At 42.7% G+C, this 23,973-nt stretch overlaps 1 protein-coding gene across 2 annotated transcripts; it reads right to left on the bottom strand.

Annotated features, from left to right (window-relative positions):
* Positions 1 to 648: 648 nt before the first annotated feature.
* Positions 649 to 22,835, bottom strand: LOC137305161 (uncharacterized). Of its 2 annotated transcripts, none has more exons than XM_067973968.1 (7): positions 22,753 to 22,835; positions 11,886 to 12,212; positions 10,417 to 10,545; positions 8,447 to 8,465; positions 7,790 to 7,824; positions 5,231 to 5,265; positions 649 to 2,147 (listed from the first exon to the last, which is right to left on the bottom strand). In XM_067973968.1, exons 1-7 carry the CDS (start codon positions 22,805 to 22,807, stop codon positions 2,022 to 2,024), a joined length of 726 nt encoding a protein of 241 aa, XP_067830069.1. In that variant the 5' UTR covers positions 22,808 to 22,835; the 3' UTR covers positions 649 to 2,021. The 2 variants fall into 2 exon arrangements, with proteins under 2 accessions (XP_067830069.1, XP_067830068.1); XM_067973967.1 differs by lacking the exon at positions 22,753 to 22,835 and adding an exon at positions 13,740 to 13,909.
* Between the last annotated feature and the right edge of the window lie 1,138 nt (positions 22,836 to 23,973).

The following is a 23,973-nucleotide window of genomic DNA, read 5'->3' on the forward strand; positions in this document are numbered from 1 at the left end:
GAAAAGAAAGCAAACTGTGCAGCCGAAAATGCAGATAAACCTGACCCTCCAACATCCCCCCTCCCCTAACATAAACACATTCAAAATGTGTGAGTTCCAACTGGTGGATGTGATTATTTCTGTAAACTCTGAGCTGAATGCAAGGTTCTATGTAAAGACTATTTGTTTTGTCTTAGTACATTTTCCGTTTGTCCTAATAGTCCCAATGAGTGAATTAGCAGGTTTCAAACAGAATTCGATGATAATCTAATCTTTTTATTATCTAAAGGGTCTTTTTTTCAGTATAAAATCATGCTGGATCACTCATTCTAGCCAGTTTGACGTTGTTTCATGGGAACCTTTCTCTTTCCATTCTGTTACATTTAAAGATAGACACTGCTGTCAGTAATGTATTCCCGCGGACGCTTAAAGTCTTCATACCAAATTCAGCTTTCTGCTATTTAAGTAAGGTGTTAATAAATGGGGTAACACCTCCTTTAAAATAGCAGAGAGGGGAATTTGACATGAGCGCATAAGTCTTTGTGGCATAAAATCGCCAACAGCAATTTTTTTCTTTAAAGCTTTAAATAGCTTTGTTGAACCATATTAACGACATTTGGCACTTGTTCAAAGTGTCTTCAGAATTTAGTGATTCGAAAGCCATCGAGATAATGTTTGGTTCATTTATTTCATAAACAAGCATTACTGGCAAAACATTACTGTGTTGGAGCTCCTGAGAGAGATGAATATAATACTAGTTGATTAGTAAGCTTCCAGATTCCATCCCTCCCCTGTGCTGTCAGTTAATCTCTGGTTAGACCACATCTGGAGTACTGTGTACAGTTCTGGGCATCACACCTTAGAAAGGATATATTGACCTTGGAAGGAGTGCAGTGCAGATTCACCAGAATGTTACCAGGGCTCCAAGGGTTAAATTATGAGGCGAGATTACATAAACAAGGCCTGTATTCCCTGGAATATAGAAGATTAAGGGGTGATTTGATAAGGGATTTTTAGGATTTTGAAAGGAATTTATAGGGTAGATAGAGAGAAACTTTTTCCACTGGTGGGGGACATAACCTTAAAATCAGAGCCAGGCCATTCAGGAGAGAAGTTAGAAAATATTTCTTCATGCAAAAGTTGGTAGAAATTTGGAACTCTCTCCCACAAACAGCAGTAGATGCTAGCTCAATTAATAATTTTAAATCTGAGATCGATAGATTTTTGCTAGAAGAGGGTATTAAGGCATAATGAAGCCAAGACAATGAATGGTGGAACTGGCTCAAGGGGCTGAATGGCCTCCTCCTGTTCCTATGGTCCTCTCTTCCATCTGACTCCTGATCGCTATCCAGTGACAAGTGTGCATGTGTGATCGTCTGATGTAAACAGCATCAGTCTGAAGGTCCCATGGTAGAATAAATCGTGGATTGTCACCACCCAAGAGGCAATTTTAACCTAACCCGCCGGTGGGGAAACTGACAGAATCGGGTGCAACGCTGGTTTTACATGTCGCCCGATTTTACTCTCCATTGAAGTCTGTGGAGAGTAATATTGCACGGGGTGTCAAACCGGTGTCCCACCCTATCCCGTGAGTTTCTCACCCGGCTAGTTAGGTTAAAATTTGGTACAAGTACCTGGGATCTGTCCGTGTTGAAAGAATTACCCCGCCTTCAGGAGAGACGGAATAGAGTGCAGTAAATATGAAATTGCAGTTTTGGCTTCTGTCTGATAATTTACTCACATTGCCCCAAAATATAACTTATAAATTTCAAATTTAAACAATTTCACTGTACATCATCCCCGCCTCGTTTAATCAGTGACAGTAGTGAATAAAACATGGTCATAAAAACGCTCTGGGAAAATATTCTTGGCCTAGCCATTTTGCTACTCATTATATGTTACTGTGAACAAACAGGTGAGAATGTTACAACAATATAAAAAGAGGGAATCACCTCTACCCTTTGGGAGAGACTGAAGAATGACTTAGATATTTAAATAGTGTCTGCTCGAGAAGCAGTTGACAATCGGCTGTCTTCTTGCTGTTAGGGCAGCGTCGCCTGGGGTTGACCGAAGTGCACATATTCCGCGTTATCCATCTTGTTGCGCTGTTTAGGTTTTCTTTTCTTCTTCCCCTGTTGGTGGGAGCTCGAAGCATTACCCTCGCTCCGCTATGAAAACATAGAGAACACAGTAAATGGTCAGCGTCTTCGCGAGGAGTTGCAGTTATTTAGATGAATTGTTCTCATCAAGTCATTCAATTCAATGAGTAGATTGATTGTTTGATTGATTGATGGATAAAATAAGATTAAGGAATCAAACGCCAAGATAGATAGATAGAAAGATAGGTAATAGATTGATAGGTAGATAGATAGAAAGATAGATAGATAGATAGATAGATATTTTGTTTACATGTTAATAGGCAATGCAACTTGTGCATGACGCTCACTTGTGTCATTTTTCCAAATAAAAATCTGCACCATAATTCGAAAAATAGCAAGGAAGCGAATTATTTGCAAAGTACAGAGAAACGCCCTAACCACGGTGATCACCTTACTGACCCAGCAGCCAGAATGCCTTTTAATTGGTCTTCGCAAACACACTTAAGAAGACAATGAAAGTTGGTCTGATCTCTAATTCACCAGATAATTGTTTTCAAGAATGCAGCACAAATTCACGTTTTGCCTTAAAGGGACAGGGAACTGCACGTTAGCTGCAGAATAAACATGATATAAGTTACATAGTATATACTCGGAAATGTGATAAACAGTGAGGAGGGTAGTAACAGACTTCAGGAGGACATAGGCGGATGCAATTTAATGCAGAGAAGAATGAAGTCATACATTTTGGTAGGAAGAATGAGGAGAGGCAATAAAAACTATATGGTACAATTTGAAAGGGGGTGCAGGAACAGGGACCTGGGGTGTTTGCACACATATCTTTGAAGGTGGCAGAACAAAGTTGAGAAGGCTGTTAAAAAAGCAAACGGGATTCTTGGCTTCATAAACAGAGGCATAGAGTACAAAAGCAAGGAAGTTAGGCTAGACCTTTATAAGTCACTGGTTAGGCCCCAACTGGAGTATTGTGTCCAATTCTGGGCACCGCATAGTAGGAAGGATATCAAGGCCTGAGAGAGGGCGCAGATGAGATTTATTAGAATGGTACAAGGGACGGGACTTCAGTTATGTGGAGACACTAGAAAAGCTGGGGTTGTTCTCCTTAGAGCAGAGAAGTTTCTGAGGGGATTTATTAGAGGAGCTCAAAATCGTGAAGGGTTTTGATAGAGTAAAAAAGGAGAAATTGTTTCCAGTGGCAGAAGGGTCCATAAACAGAGGACACAGATTTAAGGTAATCGGCAAAAGAACCAGAGGCGAGATGAGGAGACTTTTTTAATGTAGCGAGTTGTAATAATCTAGAATGCACTGTCGGAAAAGGTGGTGGAAACAGATTCAATAATAACTTTCAAAAGGAAATTGGATAAATACTTGAAGGGGAAAAAATTACAGGGCTATGGGGAAAGGGCAGGGGAATGGGACTAATTGGACAGCTCTTTCAAAGAGCCGACACAGGCTCGATGGGCCGAATGGCCTCCTTCTGTGCTGTATCGTTCTATGATTCTATGATAATGCTCTATCTTTATTAAGCAACACATTCCCTGGCTTGCCTCAATCAGCTGAACGGGAGCTGCTAGTAATCATGATATTAATGTATTTAAAATACTGAGTCTCATAGCTGAGGTTAAATGCTCTGGAAATAGGATGGATGACAGGACATGACGGCATTATTATGGCCAGCTACCGTACACAGATTTCATTTTCTGCACTGTTCTTGTTTGATTTTTGATACTTTTCAGGTGAAATAAGATATTGTCAAATAATATAAAATATTTCAAATAACTGGATCAGTCTTCTTTAAATTTCTCTTGCATTCTTATAACATCCAAAATCAGGTTACATTCTGACCATTCAAATAAATTGCAACATTGTCAACTGACATTGAACACAGGAAGTTAAAGAGCTCTTTGATTATCCACTGGAAACATTTTGTGGTCAAAATGTGTTTGCTTTAAAACTCACATTGCTCGGTCTGTGCTGCTAACACAAATTATTACGAAATATTTTGTTTCTCTCTGTCTCTATGTAAAGTGCAGTTTTGGATCAGTCTGTTCCTCACTTGGTCACTTGTCAATTTTTCGAGATCTGGTAGGGGGTCGCAAAACGGGCGGAAATGGATCAGCTGTCCGTGAAATACCCGCCAGATTTTTCTGCCGCTCGTTTTGTGCCTCCCACGTGGTTGAATTTTATCCCCTTTGTTGACACATAATTGATAACAGATTTACGTAAGACGCATCCAAGCGAAGATTTCCAATTCACTGAACTATTCCCCATTCACTCCAATTGTGTAGAACATCAAACACCAACTCTCATTGCGCAGATTTACAATCTACCATCACCAATTCCAGATCACTCCAAATTGCATCCCATTCGCCCCCACTGAATACAATTACATCTGATCAAACCGCATCTCCTTGATTCATATTGTATAGAATCCAATGCTCCGCACCCCTTTCCATTCGCTTCCAGTGTACAGAATCTTAATACTGCAAAGGTTTGCCATTAATTCCCGAATGAACAAAATTCCAGCTAGTTAAACGAATTGTAATTTATTCGCATTGTAAATAACCTGTGTTCCAAACCAGTTCGCATTCCCTCATGCTATCCAAGCGTACTAAGCTCTTTTACAATCACAATCATTGTACAGATTTTGTTATACTATATTATATAATTCCTCTTTCATTACACGTAAAATTCCAATTCAAGCATAAGAGTTATAAATATATATGGTGACTGTTAGATTTGCGAATCACTGCCAACCAATTATCCAATTTCGTAGACAGCAGCACACTTTGGGGAGCTGATCGTTTGTGTCCAGTATAAAGAGGCGCGCAAACTGCGATTTAACCACTGAGGTTAATTAACTTTTTTACGCAAGCATAAAATGCACCATCAGTCTAAGGATGCATTTAATAAGATGCGAATACATGCATTTTTAAAGTGGTTGAAGCTTTAATATTCACAGATTCATGAAGATCCGTGTCGATTAGGCATTTTCCCACATGCATAATCCAAGACGGCATTGTATAAATGCGCATACATTGTTTTCTGAAAGTTTTAATTGAGTTTTCTATTGATTCGTTGTTAAATGAATGGATAGGTATATTAATCGTAGAAAATTCTAGCACGGTCCTGCTTACCTTGTGCATCCCCTTCTGATTTGACGGGACACTTTCTATTGGAAAGAAACAACATTTTGGTTAGCAAACCGTTCCAAATATTTAACAATTAACAAGAGGATTAAAAAGCAAAAACTCACACATTTAACGTTCCATCTATTTATTGAACTAATACTACCTGCCAGCTTGTCTGGCTAAATGTACATTTCAGCCCTCGATTAACATGCAATAATTTCTGCATGTTTCACATTTGGAAAATGTATTATTAGGACAATGCATATTACTGGTCTCTTGGAAACGCGATGCTATTCATTTTCATCGTTTTATGGAACAAGGCTTTTTCCTGCTTTGCTAACATATCTTCTTACATCGTTGGAAGTGCGAGTAGCGTTTAAATCCGGATGATTTCGTTCCTATAAATGGGTATCCCAAATATGAGAGTGGTTTAGATTGCCATCTGAATGTTAAGCAGACGGGCTTTTTTAATATTTTGAACTAGACGAGAATACAGTGTAAATTGTAAAATGCATAAATCTCTCTGACATCGCAGCCTAGTTTTTCGGTTACTGAAATGTAAATTTGTTTTCTGCAAAGACAGAAAATGTTGGAATTACAAAGTTGGGCCAGCTGCATCTAAAACAAAAGGTAAAATAATTCCGGTGTAATCCTTCATCAGCCTCATTCAAAAGAGTCCGTTTTCCTTCTCTTTCTGACAATGCTCGTCCTGCTATGCAATTGCAACAGTGTCGGTCTTTAGTTCACGTTTCCAAGATCAGAATTTTTTTTTACTCCTTATATAAAGTATCGTATACATGTGCATCGTTTGTCACTAATGTTATAGAATGCAACCTTGTGTTTTCAAAAGGAGAACAATTGTGGTACAAGTAAGCAACAGAAGCTTTAAGACCTGCCTAAGATAGAATCATACGGCACAGAAGAAGGCCATTCAGCCCATCGTGCCTGTGCCAGCTCTTTACCAATCTATCCAATCAGTCTCACTCACCCGCTTTCCCCATAGCCTTGCATTTTTTTTTTCCTTTTCAAGTATTTATCCAATTCCCTTTTGAAAGTTACTATTGAATCTGCTTCCACCGCCCTTTCAGGCAGTGCGTTCCAGATCATAACACGCTGCGTTAAAAAAATTCTCCTTATCCCTGCCCCCTCCCACCACCACACCACACCCCCTTTGTTTTGTCAGTTATCTTAAATCTGTGTCGTCTGATTACCGACCTCCCTACCAGTGGCAACAGTTTCTCCTTATTTACCGCATCGAAAGCTTTCACAAATATGGAATCATATCGCTGGGCAAACTACAGCGATATGACATCTGACCTTGATAAAGTCTGGAGAAAATCAGTTTATGAGGAATGAAAATCTTTCAGAAACAATATGAGGATATGTAGGAAACGCATAAGCCTCGGTGCAGCAGAGGGAACAATAAAGATAACCCTAAACCCAACCCTAATGCACCAAAACAATTAAAAGAGAAATTAAGGAGGAAGAAATAAAAAAGCTTGCTGAGAGAAGGGAAATGGTGACCCTTGTGTGGTGTATAAAATGACATAAATTAGATCAACAAGATTGACGGTGCCAAAAGAAAACTGGAAAGTTATATTGTAACTGCTATAAAACTTTATGCCAAAAATGTGTTCCAATAATACAAAGGTAAGAGAGAGTGGCCAGAGAGAAGCCTCAAGCCCTAAAACGAATTAAACATGAAGATAAGTAGTTAGCATGCTAGATGAGTACTTCTCACAGCGTTTCACGATGAAGCAAACTTGCCAACTAAGATCAAACAGGTCATGTATGTTCCAAGACTTTGATATTTAGTGAAGCAGGAGACTTGAGAGGAAAAACTAATGAATCGCCCACGATGCTTGAACAATAATTCATGCTACTTGGAGAGACCGAGGTTTGTGAAACACTTTTTGAGAGGCCCAGGTAGATGCGGAAAGACCGGAAAGAAGCAAATAGAATCATACAGCACAGAAGGAGGCCATTCGGCACATCGTGCCTGTGCCAGCCCTGTGAATGAGCGATCCAATGAGTCCCACTCCCCTGCTCTTTCCCCAAAGCCTTGCAAAATGTTCCTTTTCAAGTGTATATCCAATTCCCATTTGAAAGTTATTATTGAATCTGCTTCCACCGCCCTTTCAAGCAGTGCATTTCAGATCATAACAACTCACTGTTTAAACATGCATCTCCTCTGGTTCCCTCGCCAATTATCCTAAATCTGTGTCCTTTGGTTACCGACCCTCCTGCCAGTGGAAACAGTTTCTCCCCATCTATCAAAGTTCAGTGAATATTAATGCAAGTCACTGTGTACTGCAAGTAAAAGTAGGAGGCCCATTTACTTTAAAGGTGGAACAGAACATGCCAAGTGGCAAATTGAAAGAGAAAGAGTTCCGGGAAGAGTGGATGGAGGACAGGACACTGGACTCACTTTAGCAATAACTAGATGCTGAAGACAGTAGAACTGATGTTCTGAAATGATGAGCTTGAATGGGCCGAAGGGGCTTTTTTCATTTGGACCGATAAGTGATCTTATGAGTTCCCTTTTGCAATTTAGAAATCAATTACCTGTTGACTTTTCGGTGATGAATGCAACGAACTGTCTGTGGAAGCAGAAAACAAATTGTTAGCAAATAGATTCAGCAAATGTCGTACAACGTTGTATTATTTTTTGTAGAGCAACCCGAATGAAAGATCAAAGATCATTGTGCAGGACACCACTAACGTTGAAAATAATCATGGGGTGAAATTGGACTTGGGCAGGGACGCAAAACAGGTGGAGTCACATTTTCTGCTCATTATACCACACGCCCGATATTCATTTCTATTGAAGTCAAAGGGACTGAATATGGAGCCGGCGTGTAATGGACGATCAGTGCGATACCACTTGTTTTGTGTCCACGCCCAAGTCCGATATCAACCGCTAAAAAGAGAAGACAAGGGCTCTTTTTCAATTTGTCACCAAGGCATGAAAATGGCAAAGAGGATTATCGGCCCATTATAAAACCCACCAGATTTTCATCCCATTGAAATCAATGGAAATGAAAATCTGCAAGTGAAGAGGAAAATTTACCGCAGGGAGATAGATGGAGAAGCTTACAATGCGATAAGTCTTCATTTCAATGCAGGTAGAATGCAGTGACATGGGAAAAACGAGCAGGGTGGTGCATTTGCAATTTAAGAGGAAGGAAGGGGGAATGTAATGAAAGTAACACACGAACTTACCTCTGAAGAGCAATACAAGCTGTAAAAAAGGGCAAAACACACAATCATGAAATGATTATATCTGAATGCATAATGATGATTTCGTTTGCAATTTCATACCCTGATAATTACCATCTATGGTGTTTCTATGGAAGTATAATTTGCCAAAAATGTGTGCCATAAAACAGCATAATCAGTAATAAACATGAACATGGCATATACTGGCAAACATGCCATTGTCCTAAAGAGGTACCAATCACGGTTCTTCATACTTTCCAATTTCAGGCTAAAACATTTGTTATTAATAACCCATTCCACCCATCCACCTCCTATATGGACATCTTACAACCACCCCACCCCCACCCGCCCCACAGCTGATTGGATCCTAGATGAACAAGGAAACCACAGGGCCCCTACTGCCAATCTAATCGCCCACATGGGCAATGTGTTGCCCAAACCTCGCTGACACCTCGGGGTATTTTGCTCTGTGCTCGCCGCCTCCACCCTCGTTTTTTTTCTGCCCCTTAAAGTGCCAATCGCAATCGCCTACCCAAAAGTCCAAACAAACTCTGATCCACTTTTTCTGCTCGATATGAGCCTCTCAACAGGTTGCCCCCGACAACCGACAGAGCTACCACAATGAACATAACTATAATATACATAGTGTAGGCATCTGAAAGCATCACCCAATATATTGCAAACAATTTTACAACACCAAGTTATAGTCCAGCAATTTTATTTTAAATTCACAAGCTTTCGGAGGCTTCCTCCTTCCTCAGGTAAATGTTCAGGAGCTCCTTGAAGCCTACGCATCCTGAACATTTACCTGAGGAAGGAGGAAGCCTCCGAAAGCTTGTGAATTTAAAATAAAATTGCTGGACTATAACTTGGTGTTGTAAAATTGTTTACAATTGTCAACCCCAGTCCATCACCGGCATCTCCACACCAATATATTGCGACCAAAGAAAATAGGCAAACCTGGCTCAATTCAATGAATAAAAATTATAAACTGAAGTTCATAACCCATTCCCTCAGTAATCAACCCTTTTTAATTTCATTGCCACTACCTAAAATTGGCAATGGATATCAAATGGGATTGGGAATGATCGACCTGAACTGGTGAACATGTCAATGCTAGTAATCAATTTGATTTATTCATTCTTGGGATGTGGGCGTTGCTGGCAAGCCTGGCATTTGTTGATCGTCCCTAGTTGCCGTTGAGAAGGTGGAGATGAGCCTTCTCTGTGAGCCACTGCAATCCTTGTGGGGAAGGTACTCCCACAATGGTGTTAGGCAGGTAGGAAGTTCCTGCATTTTGACCCAGCCATGATGAAGGAACAGCGATCCATGTCCAAGTCTGGACGGTGTGTGACTTGTAGGAGAACTTGGAGGTGATGGTGATCCCACGCACCTGCTGACCTTGTCCTTCTAGGTTGCGGGTTTGGGAGGAGTTGCCCAAGACGCCTTGGCAAGTTGCTGCAGTGCATCCTGTAGATAGTACACACTGCAGCCACGGTGAGCTGGTGGAGGGGGGAGTGGATACAATTGAACACGACTTTTTCAAGGTCATTTGGGTCATTCTGTTGAGGTTTGGCAAGCAATGTAAAGGTATTGGAGGGTGAAATGGCGCGGGGTATAAAACCAGCGTTGCATCCGATCCCATCAGTTTCCCAACGGATGGGTTAGCATAAAATTACCCCCCAGAGTTCAGGACACTACTAAGGTTTAAAGGGGGGGGGGTAAATAAATAAATAAAGGTTATAAAAGTCTGGAGATTGCAGATGGATAGGAAGACTGAATGAGGTGGAGTCCATTGGTTTTTAAGTCCTCGGAAACAAGATGAGTTGGAGAAGGACAGGACAGCAAATATCTTCATTTGAAAACAATGGGGATATCAGGAGGAGGAAAGCCATGCATTTAAACCTTAACAGAGACAATAGACCAATTGCAATAGTAGTAGCAATAATAATAGATAAAATATATAAAAATACCTTTATTTCGTTGGACGAGACGCACGGACACTATAATTAATGAAATGCAAAGCAGTGCTATCACTCCAGCCGCCACTCCAATGAATCTGATGCTAATGGAGCTGCAAGTTTTTCCTGTTTGAGAAGCACCTGATATGATAATCGGAAGAAAAGTCAGACAAGCATTGGTGCCTCAGCAAACGAAGACCTACTCTTTCTGTGTACATGCCATTAAAATAAAGGTGGCTGTTTTATAATAATGGAGAGGGATTAGTAAGTAAGGAGCAATGGTCTTTATTGGTGTATTTACGCCGATTTACTACAGAGCTGGAGAGCGATTGAAAAGATGGTTGGGTGGAAAATTAGTCTTAGGCGGTAGAGCAAAGCAGGCGGTATCGAATCGACCGCCCGTTATAGGCCTTGCTCGATATTCAGTCCCATTCACTTCAATGGGACACTGAATATCGGACGGTGCTTATAATGGGCGGCTGATTCGATGAGGCCTGAGACGAATTTCCAGCCCAGTGGGAGAAACATAAGGGGGTAATTTTTCTATTCCTACACCTGCCGCTTTTAGATTACTTGGGCACGGGAAATAAAGGAAAACTCGGAGGGGATCCCAGGCCATTAAGGAAGCCCGTCCGATACGCCGTACATTTAAATCAATGGATGGGAAATCAGGCCGGTCTCCCTTAGGGACTTACGTTCCTTCCAGTTTGATTATCCTGTTTTGATGGATCCAAGCTACCCAATAGCCCTAGGCACAGGAACAGGATCGCCTGTCCCTGCTCTGTCCCCCTGTGTAGCTACATCCGAAATGGGTTTCTGAAGATTTCCTTAGATTGGCATTTCTAGCGAAATGGTAAACTGAGGGAGGGTGGGGGAGCTTTGCTCAGTGCTGCTGCACTGAAATCTGAACACCTTTATCATATCACTGCACTGAGACCACAGTCTCTCCGGCTTTTTTTTCCCCAAACGTTAGGATTTTATAGATAGAGCCATCTTTTACCACTGAAGGGTGAAATACGAAAAGGGAGAGGAATTGAAAGTGAGCTTCCTCTTCGTGTATCTGTGACAGGGCACACAGACACACTCACACAAACACACACACATAGGGACACACACAGACACGTACACGCACAGACACACACTGTCACACAGACACAAAGGCACACACATGAAGAGATACACACACAGAGACAACAACAACTTGCACACATATAGCAGCTTTAACGTAGTAAAACGACCCAAGGCGCTTCACGGGTGTGCTATCAAACTAAATTTGACACCGAGCCACATAAGGAGATATTAGGACAGGTGATCAAAGAGTTAGGTCTTAAAGCAGAAGGGTGAAGTAGAGAGGTTTAGGGAGGGAATTCCAGACCTTAGGGCCTAGACGGCTGAAGGCACGGCCGCCAATGGTAGAGCAGCAGGGCACACACACAGACACACACGGGAATGCTCAATCAAAATTAATCCAATGTTCTTACGCATCACGGTAACGATCGTCCCTTGACCCTTTGTCTTTCTGTCCATTACATCCAGTACGCAATAATACGTCCCAGAATCACATTCTGTAAGGTCCTTGATCCGCAGAGATAGCTTCAATATTTGCTTGTTTTTGGCGTCTCTTTGGATTACATTTACTCTTTCGCTGTACATTGATATGATTTTTGATATGTGTATGTCAAATTTTAGCCACTCATAGACTTTAGGCCCAACGAAATCGATGGTACAATTAATAGTCACATTCTGACCTTCAACGAGCGCCACTGAAAGAGGTGTCTGCTGTACATGGAGATTATTTGAGTAAACTCCTGTTACAAATAAAACAGAATAAAGCTTTCAGTGTCATAATTCGTTACTCTTCCGTGACACTTCCATATACTAATTGACCTTATCAAGATTTTTTTTTATTTAACTCGTCTCTTCCTTTCATTTTTTTTCTTCTCCTGAAGGTACTAAGTCAAACTGGAGTGGCACCAGCACCTCTCCCTCTCCTGGCACCACGGCCGTCCTTCATGTTTGGTGCCGGACTACTGGTTTTTCTAAACTTTTCTGTAAGGGGGGTCCTGAAAATAGAAATGTACACCTTGGACGCAGCCGTTATAACTTCTAAGTTAAAATTCGCGTTGGGCGGTAATGCAAACAGACGGCATCACATCAGCCGCCCGTTACACTCCCCGCCGATACTAAGCTCCAATGACTTCAATGGAGGCCCATGCGTTATGCTCGATTTGCACCAGCGTTCAGGATTCTACCTTAGTGTCAGCGAGCCAAAGGAAAGCGGTGCTCTCCATGGAAAGGTCGATGCAAAAATAGCGTAGGACCAATGGAACTCATGTCAAGAAAAATGCAACAATCTGAGGACATGCGGACAGAAATGGATACTAAGGAGCTTTTTCCATGGATACTAAGGAGCTTTTTCCCTTCGTTGAGGGTTCTATAACAAGGGGACATAGATTCAAGGTAAAAGGCGGGAGGTTTAGAGGGGATTTGAGAAGGAACTTTTTCACCCAGAGGGTGGTTGGAGTCTGGAACTCACTGCCTGAAAGGGTTGTGGAGGCAGGAACCCTCACAACATTCAAGAAGCATTTGGATGAGCACTTGAAATGCCATAGCATACAAGGCTACGGACCAAATGCTGGAATATGGGATTAGAGTAGACAGGGCTGATGGCCGGCGCGGACACGATGGGCCGAAGGGCCTCTATCCGTGCTGTATAACTCTATGACTCTATGAGAAATGGAATGAACTCAGGGACTCCCTGGAATCTCCGGCTAAACGCGCTGGAGTTCGGGAACCCTAGTTTGAATATTTTGTTTGATTTCATTCTCAGCGTGTGGGTGTCTCCGGCTATTGCCCGTCCTTGATTGCCCCTTGAGAAGGTGGTGGAACCTCTTCTTGAACCTATCTTTGTCCTTGGACAGTGTGGGCAAACGGCACCTGAGTTTTACAATCCAGTCTCAGCTAATTCCTCCCTTATATACAGGCCCGTGTTTCCTAGGGAATAAAGTGATCGCTATCCCAATTTTCCCTCGCTTGGTTCAGAGAGGAAAAGTCCAACGGTAGCACCCATCCTGCACCGGCTCGGGCCCACAAACGTACTGGACTGTTGACCAAACCTGGGACTTTCCTGCTCTGTAATACTCTGCAATACATTTCTCCAACTAACCTTTCAATGGGGCGTTAGGACTCCATTAATAAGTTAACATGTCCCCGCTCTTCTAAAGTTTATATAGGCGATTGTAAACCTTTATGTAGCTCAGTTCCGAATACTCTATCCATCACATATCTGTTTCCATCCAATTAACAGAAATTTTTGAATATAAACCTAGACTTACCACTGGCGAAGAGACACAACATTAGAATAAAGGCGGGAGTAGAACAAAAATCTATTGTCATTTTTCAGTCACTGGTCATCTATTCACAGTAAAGGCAGACAGCTGAGATCAGGGTATATAACCAGCCTGAGCGAAGCAAATAATCACATACAGTGCAGGCTAATGTTAATCGCACGATGGGACCGCTAGATATAGAACAGGAAACAGATGACAGGATGCGAGAAGGCAACTTCCCAAATATGATCTCAATATGACACCATGTGAGAAAGCAACTTTCCAAACTTTCGAAAATACTTTGCCAAAAGGGCATAGATTTAAAATAAAATGCAAAGCTTTACATCTGATAGGGCTTCTTTTAAATTGGCTTGTTTTATTTGGTTGAATCTCAGTTTTTGTCCGGTTACACTCATGTGAAGCCTCTTGGGGCGTTTTACTACGTTAAAGGCGCCATTTAAATGCAAGTTGTTGTTGATGATGAAGAAAACCCCTTCTATATCCTCTTCACAGTCTTAGCTTTAAGTATCTAACCTCCTCTATCTTCTGGTGCTTATACTCTGGCCTTATATTCTGGTGCTACAGCTCGCTGCATTTGCCATAGCAAAATATCCATCCATTGCCAGATTTGAGGCAAGACCCTTCAAACTTACTGCAGTTTAAAAAGGATTCCAGTGAAACGTCCAAACTTTAGTCACAAGAAACAAGATAAACTCCCGTGAGGCCATAGACAGGCGTTTTGTTCATCAAATTCTAAATATTTATTTATTGCAAGTTATTTTAAGGTAATTTTAGCATTAAAATCAACAAGGAATTGTCACATTTGGTCCAAACTGCGAGAATATACAAAAAAAACATAACGGATGAAGGTCACAAAGTGAAATTTATGTTTGTACCAAGCGAGATGCGAGTGAGCTCTGAAATTCAGCGGAAGTGTCAATGAATGGGCGCCTTTTTTCTGCATTTATGGGTCATTAAAGTGACGGTGTTGATGCCGTGGGATGGGACAGTTTCAACTTTGTGCACCCGGTGTCCTTATTAAACACTCCCGGATCAGGTATGGCACGCCGACTTGCAAAGTAAAGCATTCCCTACTTCTCCACATTTGTGGGGGCAATTTTAACCCAACTGCTCCGTCGGGAAACTGACAGGATCGGGTGCAATGTACACCCCGCCCGATTTCACTTTCCACTGAAGTCAACGGAGGTAACACCGGCGGGGTGTAAAAACGGCGTTCCACCCGTGAGTTTCCTAACCGGCCAGTTAGAAATTGGGGGTGATTTTAACTCCCAAGAATAGATGGGTTGGGGGCGGGTGGGAGTTGAAAATAGTTGTTTTTTTGGGGCGCAACCGCAACCGGGTTTAACTTGGGCGTGTGAATGTCCAGGCTTCCCACTGGAAATGCAAAGTCCAAAAATTTTGCAGTTGCAACCCAAAAAAACAATCCTTTTCAACTCCCACCTGCCCCCAACCCACCCGCTCTTAGGGGTTAAAATCACCCCCATTGTGTCTTTGCCTCAATATCAGAAGCAGCAGCCTCAAATGGACTAATGTGATCATTTTCTATTCTCCACACCAGGCATCCTTTTCACTTCTCTTGAGAATGACAACGTTGTGCAAATTAGGGGCCGTTTTGGTGGCATGAAGCCATGCCCATTATAAAATGGACCAAGGCTTCTCAAATCTGTTTGATATAATATCCATTACAGATCATGTGTTGAGTCAGAACCCTAAAGGCTGGGCTACAGCCCCTCAATATCGAAAGGACTAGGGGGCTAAAAAAAGATAAATTAATAGTGCTTATGTAAAGCAAAGCTTGGATTTCAAGAGACTGCAGAATGAAGGAAAGATTGAATGAAATAAGGAGCTCTGCAGTTTTGAAAATAAGAACAGGACAAGTAGGGAACAAGTTTGGGACAATGGAAAATAATGTCCTAGCCAGTGACTTCAAGTATGAAATGGAAGGCGTGGATAAGGGAGAGGAAAGCAGAGTCTGGCAATTATCCTAAGATAGTGGAGCATTCTTATAGAACTTAGCATTGTCTATGCATCTTAGCTCCTTAAAGTGTAGCCTTTTACTATCCATTTTGTCATATATGGGCTAAAAGACTACACTTTTTTTGGAGTGTATTTAGATAACTATCCTTTAGTTGCACTCTGGCCTCTCAGTGAGAAGGTCATGGGTTCAAGCCCCATTTCAGCACATAATCTATGCTGGAATTTGAGTATGGTACTGAGGGGGTGTCACTGTCAGAGGTATCGTCTTTTCTTATACACTGTCTGCCTGTGTGGGTGACCTAGATGATCCATGATACAATTTAAAGAAAAACAAGGAGTTCTCTTGGTGTTCCCAGCCAACTTTCCAAAAAATAAATTATCTGGTCATCTGTTACTTGGGATGTTTTTCAGGAACAATGTTCCAGGAACAATTTGCCAATGTTAAGGTAATTGGCAAAAGAGTCAGAGGCGATATGAGGTGGGGGTGGGTGGAATTAAACAGCGAGTTGTTATGATCTGGAACGCACTGCCTGAAAGGGCGGTGGAAGCAGATTCAATAATAACTTTCAAAACTTGAAGGGGGGGGAATTGAAAAGCTATGGAGAAAGAGCAGGGGAGTGGCACTAATTGTATAGCTCTTTCAAAGAGCTGGGAAAGGCACGATGGGATGAATGGCCTCCTTCGGTGCTCTATCGTTCTATGAGTCCCACTTTGCCCAAATTGGTTGTCCCGTTTAGCGACATCGCAGTGACTGCTCTTCAAAGGTAATTCATTGGTTTGGAACCTCTCTGAGAACGCCAGAGGATCTGAATAACTGCAAATTATTTTTTTCTGTACCTTTCGCACTTAAAATGCCATCTCGTTCATGTGGTCAGCAATTAGACTACACCGGCCGCCTTTCAGTTTTTGAGGGGGCGTGCATCCTGTTTATTAGCTGGTTTTGACATTTATCACATTAGTTGTCAGCGTTCGTTCAAAATCGAGATATAAATAAACCTTTTGGAGGTTACACCCAGAATGCTACACGCTCGAACTGGTGTGCATGTAGACTCCTTTCTTGTCCACATTGACTCGAAATGTATTAAGACTGTGAAGTGTTAACTATTATTCAACATAGTTAAGTTGCATTGTTTGTTCAACTGGCTGGTGTGCTTTGGAGGCCTGTTACATACACCAGATCGGGAAGGATACATTTGTGCACACGTATCTTCCATGCAATAGGAGGTACACTTTCTAGACCACTATTTATTGCATGAAGATAGAATCGAGACTAAATTACAATCGATGTTTTGACTGCATAATGTTAAACACACGCTGCATTTACTTTGTTCTATAATGAACACAATTGATTGGGTGTCTGGTCTATGTGAGGCAATTAGATACATACAGTATGTGGAACTGGACGACACAGTGGCCTTTTACCTCGTAGAATTGAATTCCATGTATTTAGTTAGGTATTTTGTACCTGTTAGCTATTCGGGTCCTGTGTGGATTTTGACTCCAGACCTCTTGAAGTGTCATAGCTTCAAGCCAAAGCTCAAGGAAACCATTGGTGCTCACGACTTACTGCCCTCCCCACTGACTAATCAGTACCTCTCCATGTTGAACATCGCCTTGGGGGAACTCTGAGATGAGCAACGGCACAGAATGCACTCTGGGTGGGGGATTTTAATGTACACCACCAAGATTAGTTTGGTAATGCCACCACTGACCAAGCTGGCTTAGTCCTGAGGGATGTCACTCTTGACTGGGCCTGTATCAGGTAGAGATGGAACCGACACAAGGAAGTAACCTGCTTGGTCTCATCCTCACCCACCTATCTGTTTCAGACACATCTGCCCATGATAGTACTGATAGAGATGTAGAGATGTCCATGAAACAATCCTTGTGAATACAAAGCCTTATCTTTACAATGAGGACATTCTCCATCATGTCGTGTGGCACTGATACCGTGCTAAGTGGCACAGACTAAGGACAAATCTAACAGCCCAAAATGAGCAACCAGGAGGCACAATGAGTAATCAGCAGGAGCATAATTGTATACCCAGAACATCCTTCCTTCCTTCATTGTCATCAAGCCAGAAGACGACTCCTGCTTCAATATGGAGTGCACAAGGATGTGCCAGCATCAGCATCAGGTGGACCTTAGAAAGACCTATGAACCTAGTGAAGAGATAACTGCATGCTAGGTATCTCTTCACCAGCAGTAGACTAAAGACAGAGTAAAGCAGTCCCATAATCTACAGATCAGAACATAGCTGTGTAGCCCTGCCACATCCAGTCTAGAATAGAGTTGGACAACCAGTCAACTAATAGGAGGAGGATGGCCTCATTAACATTACCATACCCAACCATGGCGGAGCCAGCAAGCTGCTGCAAGAGACAAGCCTGCTGTGTTTCAACCAAAAGTGCCAGGTGCACCCTTCCAAAGTCCTCACTAGCATAGGTACCAGTGACCATCTAATTCGGTTCACTCCACATGACAATAGAGAATGGCAGATTGCACTATGAACAACAAAGGCTATGGGTCCTGACAATATCCCAACTGTCTACTCGAGCTAGCTGCTACGCTGGCCAAGCTGCTGCAGTACAGCTATGAACCAATAAAGTGGAAGATTGCCTAAGCGTGTCCTCTTCACAAAACAGGAAAGTCTAACCCAGCCAGTTCAGTCCAAGCCCAATCTTCAGCAAGTAATGGACGGATGTCATCAATAATACCATCAAGCAGCACCTACTCAGGAATAACCTGCTTGCCAACACTAAGTTCAGGGTCATGATATTTTGGGAGTGTGGCGGGGGAAATCCTGTTGGGAAACCCGGAAGCAGAAGAGGAAGGAAGAAGACGTGAATAGGTAAGTGTTAGATGGGGGGTGTCATCAGAGGGGGGGGGTCGGGAGTCACTGAGGGGGGGGCTCAGTCGTTGGGTGTCACCGGGGGCGGTGAGGGGTCAGTTACTGAAGGGTCACTGGGGGGTCAGTTATGGAGGTCATTGGGGGGTCAGTCATCAAAGGGCTCAGTGATCGGAGAGGCGGCTCAGGGGGGCTCAGCCATCGGAGGGCTCAGTCATCAGAGGGGAGGTCATCACAGGGGTCGGAGATCATGGGAGGTTGGAGATTGTGGGGGGGTCGGAGATCGTTGGGGGGGTCTATCGTGTTTGTAGGGTCATTACAGGTTGGCTTGTTGGACCTGGGGGAAGCACTCCTGCTTCTCTGGGACCACAAGCCGAGCTATAAAGACACTTACCTGCAGTTTTGGGCCTTTCGCCTCCTCTCACGTGGCGTGAAGCAGAAGGCCCGGGAATCCCGGCCCCCAGGGGTTAAAAACAAAAAAATCTGTCAAAATGGAGGCCCGCCACCTCCTTGAAAGTTTTTTAATGACCGACCTACCTCCTAAGAGCGGGTTGGTCACCTGCCCCTTGTCCCACCTCTGCGGAAACCGGAAATGGGCAGGGGGGAGGTGGGTTGGAGGCGGGTTTTAGACTTTTAAAATTTTTACAGCCCCATCGCCCCAAACCCACCGATTTTTCCCCATTTAAAATCATGCCCAGGTTTCACCAGAACGATTCAACTTTAGACCTTATTATAGCCTTAATTCAGACATGGATTCAATGGCTGAATGTCGTCAAAGAGATGAGAGTAGCTTCCCTGGATATCAAGGCAGCACATAACCCAGCCTGGCACCAAGGAACCCTAGCAAAACTGAAGTCAATGGGAGTCAAAAGGAAAATGCTCCAGTGGCTGGAGTCAGACCTGATGCAAAGGAAGATGTCATGGTGGTTGGAGGCCGCTCATTGCAGCCCCAGTATCACTGCAGAAATTCCTCAGGCAAATGTCCTTGGCCCAACTATCTTCAGTTGTTTCATCAATGACTTATTCACCATCATTCGCTGATGATTCCAGTGTTGAGCTGCATTCAAAACTCCTCCAATTATGAAGCAGCTCATGCTAGCCTACATTAGTAAACAATTTTACAACACCAAGTTATGGTCCAACAATTTTATTTTAAAATTCACAAGCTTTCGGAGGCTTCCTCCTTCCTCAGGTGAATGTCAAGAAATCCTCGAACCTCTCGCATTTATAAATCACAGAACAACATTAGGACCAATGTAGCAACCGGGCTTGGGCTGACAATATCATCCAGGACAGGGCAATTCACTTGATGGGTGCCCGTGCCATTGGACTCAGCATCCACCCCCTTCCACTAGGTCACACTGTGGCGGCAGTATGTATGATTGACAGGATGCATTGCACAGGTTCACCGGGAGCACCAATACATCCAAGTCTCACATCGATCTGACTCGGACTTAGATCTCTGTTCTTTCATCATCAAACCAATATCTGGAATTCCCTATCTACTCACCAAGGCTTCTTCGACAGCACCTCCCAAACCCTCGACCTCTACCACCTAGAAGGACAAGAGCAGCAGGCACATGGGAACAACACCGCCTGCACGTTCCCCTCCAAGTCACACACCATCCCGAATCGGAAATATATCGCCGTTCCTTCATCGTCGCTGGGTCAAAATCCTGAAACTCCCTTCCTAACAGCACTGTGGGAGAACCTTTACCACATGGACTGCAGTGGTTCAAGAAGGCGGCTCACCACCACCTTCTCAAGGGCAATTAGGGATGGGCAATAAATGCTGGCCTCGCCAGCGATGCCCACATCCCATGAACGAATAAAAAAAACAAGGGCTGCGGTGGTTCAATGAGAAGGCCCACCACCACTACCTTCTCAGGGCAACTAGGGATAGGCAATAAACTCGACCTTGCCGACCTTGCCCACAAATACAAATAAAATAAGTCAGTTCTTAGTAGACGTACGCCCACGGCCCAAAACTTCCACTGATTTAGCACTAGATCTCACGCATAGACTTCATGTGATGGTCAGTGAACAGCAGAAAATAAATCACCATGAGAAACCTTTTAGGTCAAGAGCAGAGAGAGCTTTGCTATGCATCTAATCATGCTGTACCTGGCCTAGGGATGCTTGATGCAACATTGCGTTCCTGAAACGAAAAGTATTCAATTCCTCACTTCATTTTGATGAGCACAAAATGCATCCAAAAATAACGTTTTATTAATATATATATTAAATTCAAACTTCCCTGCCCAGAAATTACAGTTGCTGCATTAGTAAACAGGTTCTTAACGTATTCCCATGATATTCCTCTACTGGCAGTTTTAACACGGGTGTTAACCCCTTTCAATAGGTTAACGACTCAACTACAATAGTGGACATATAAACACTTAAAGCGTTGATCCGCTCATGTTGCCTGTAGCAGTTTCTATTCTGTAATGTGTGGTGTAATAACAAGCAGCAAGAGTTCATCACCCACTAACTTTAGTTGGATCCATCCCACAACGGGTTTAAGCCAGGGGCAGGTTGGTAACAAACGCGCGGTGTCCCTTTCTGGAGCTCTGTACCTGTTCTCCTTTACATTAACCATTTACTTTCTACTGAGAGAGTGGGAGAGGGAGAGGGGGGAGAGAGAGTCGAAACAGCAGTGGGGAGAGCTAATTGGATAGTTCTTTCAAAGAGACGGCATCGGCACGATTGGCCTCCTTCTGTGCTATAACTACAGATATAGAATCTGTAATATGATTCCATATCAGAGGCAAAGCTGATTGCTGCAAGGGAGAATTTGATTTGCAGCTATTATTGCCCTCCCACCCCGCACGCCCCCCGCCTCCAACCCATCGAGATGACCCACTTTAGTGGTACATTAAAGTAATTAACCGCCAGCTCGAAAATAATGAGAAAATTCGGATATTTCGGTGTAATTAAAATCTCGTCACGTTGCTTTATTTTTAAAAGTCGGCAGAAAAGAAACCAGAGCGGCAGGGTCATCAGTAGTACAACCATTAGCAGTATCTGAATTGTAGTCAAGCATTGGACTGTTAAAAGCGGCAGAGTCCTGCAGAGTGAAGCAACAATCAAACAAACAGAAGCAACCCGCAGTCATGAGGTAGATCAATTCTAGCCGGAAAGTCTATGTGGGAGGAGAGGGGGAGGGAAACTGGAGCATAGTTTAAAATCACCATCTACAACCACGAAATCTCTGCACAGAACGATGTGAAAAAAATCTGAGTGCAAATTTATCGGTCAGCATCCAGTCAGTGAGATTTACATACTTTCTACTGGTAAAACTTTATATCTAAATATATATAATAATATAGCTCCTGAGTCATAATTTCCCCTCCCTCAGAACGTTTTAACTCCCCATAGATTGGGATGTGGAAAGGACAATGTAAAATATTATAAAATATTCACAATTGCTATTTATAAAATATTCACAATTGCTATTTATAAAATATTCACAAATGCTATTTATAAAATATTCACAATTGCTATTTATAAAATATTCACAATTGCTATTTATAAAATATTCACAAATGCTATTTATAAAATATTGACAATTGCTATTTATAAAATATTCACAAATGCTATTGATAAAATATTCACAATTGCTATTTATAAAATATTTACAATTCGTATTTATAAAATATTCACAATTGCTATGACTTTAAACTGCAAACAAGTCCGAGCCCAAGTAAGGGATGTTTATATTTTCCCCGCCTCCCATATTTGCAGTTGCCAGTAAAATTGCAATTTTCTCAGCCAGTGGCTCGGTGCACCCCCGGTGTGACCTTACCTCAATGAGAACAGAATGGTTTCTGGTTTGATCCCGATCAGGACTGATTTAGCTGATGTGAATCGAGCGATAGGGACCAGTAGCTTTTAGAGGGCGCCAATTTGTTTTCACCTCCCTTCGGCTGGGAGGAGAAGGAAAATTCACCGGCGGTCCTGTCCCCTGATCACTATCCAATGATGTCCCGCTGGAAAGTGAGTGTACACGAGGGGGCTCAGCTCTCCATGGGCTCAAATAGCCCGCCCAACACACACCGACTTAGGCATGCAAATACCCAATGCCAATTGGACGAGTTACTTTCGCGTCGCCAGTGGAACTGTACCTCGACTACAGTCAGCAACATACAGAGAACATTTTAAGACCACCTTACCAGTTTCAGAGCCCGCTTGTGACCAGTTGATAGTAAGATAATTGCACGTTGACATGACAGTGGTGCGCTCTCTCACACAGCGAAACTTCCATCACAGTGCTGCCAGCAAGGCCACATCCTGTTTATGTTATTTTCTATAACTTTAACCATCGCCATAAATTTACTGGTCAGTTTGAAAACATATTTCTTTAGACTTGTGGGTTTATTTTCGCTTTCTTGTAATAACTTGTGTTGTTGTGTCCTTTCCTAAATGCGACATTTCGCAACTAATAACTGGCCTCATTTTCAATTGGATTCGGCCTTGCGTTTGAATTCAACCAATGGTTCGAATTATTTTTTTAATATAATTATTAGTGGACCAGACATCATTTTTTTGCATTGGTTGTTGTGTGTCCATGAACAGGATGCACGTGTTAACCAATATGTCAAATCCGATTTGGATTAATTTTCTGCGTTTGTTTTTTGGTATATGGGCAATTGATGTTTTGTGTAAGGAGAGATTGGTGTACCTATGCAGGTTTGACCTTTATTTTTAAATAATTGGGTATGTGGTGCATGGGGTTTTGTGTGTGTGTGTGTGTAGACATGTTTGAGTTTGCACTCCAAGGGGTGGTTTGATTTTTTGTGTAAGGAGTGATTTTTGTATGTATGCGAGTTTGATTTTTTAATAATAAATGGGGTTTTCTTTTTTTGTGTGTAGACAGGTTTGAGTTTGCTGTCCATAGGGTGCTTTGATTATTTTGTGTGTGGAGGGTTTGATGTTTTGTGGGTGGTGTTTGTGTTTTTTTATGTATCCCTCCTCATCCTTCTCGACCTTTTGATATCATCGACCACACCATCCTTCTCCAACGCCTCGCCTCCGTTGTCCTGCTGAGTGGGACTGCACTCACCTGGTTCCACTCTTACCTATCTAGTTGTAGCCAGAGAGTTTCCTGCAATGGGTTCTCTTCCTGCCCACGCACCTTTACCTCTGGAGCCCCCCAAGGATCTATCCTTGGCCCCCTCCTGTTTCTCGTCTACATGCTGCCCCTCAGTGACATCATCCAAAGACATGACATCGGGTTCCACATTTGCACTAAGAACACCCAGCTCTACCTCACCACCACCTCTCTCGACCCTCCACTGTCTCTGATTTGTCACACTGCTTGTCCGAATCCAGTCCTGGATGAGCCGAAATTTCCTCCAAGTGAACACCGGAAAGTCTTCAATCCCCCGCCATAA

Source organism: Heptranchias perlo, chromosome 39, assembly GCF_035084215.1.
Source record: "Heptranchias perlo isolate sHepPer1 chromosome 39, sHepPer1.hap1, whole genome shotgun sequence".
Taxonomy (NCBI): Eukaryota; Metazoa; Chordata; class Chondrichthyes; order Hexanchiformes; family Hexanchidae; genus Heptranchias; species Heptranchias perlo.

Coding starts and splice junctions, on each gene's coding strand:
- LOC137305161 (XM_067973967.1), bottom strand. CDS start 13,800: ATGACAATAGATTTTTGTTCTACTCCCGCCTTTATTCTAATGTTGTGT. Junction 12,213..13,739: donor GTTGTGTCTCTTCGCCAGTG/GTAAGTCTAGGT, acceptor TATTTGTAACAG/GAGTTTACTCAAATAATCTC. Junction 10,546..11,885: donor GACGATCGTTACCGTGATGC/GTAAGAACATTG, acceptor TTATCATATCAG/GTGCTTCTCAAACAGGAAAA.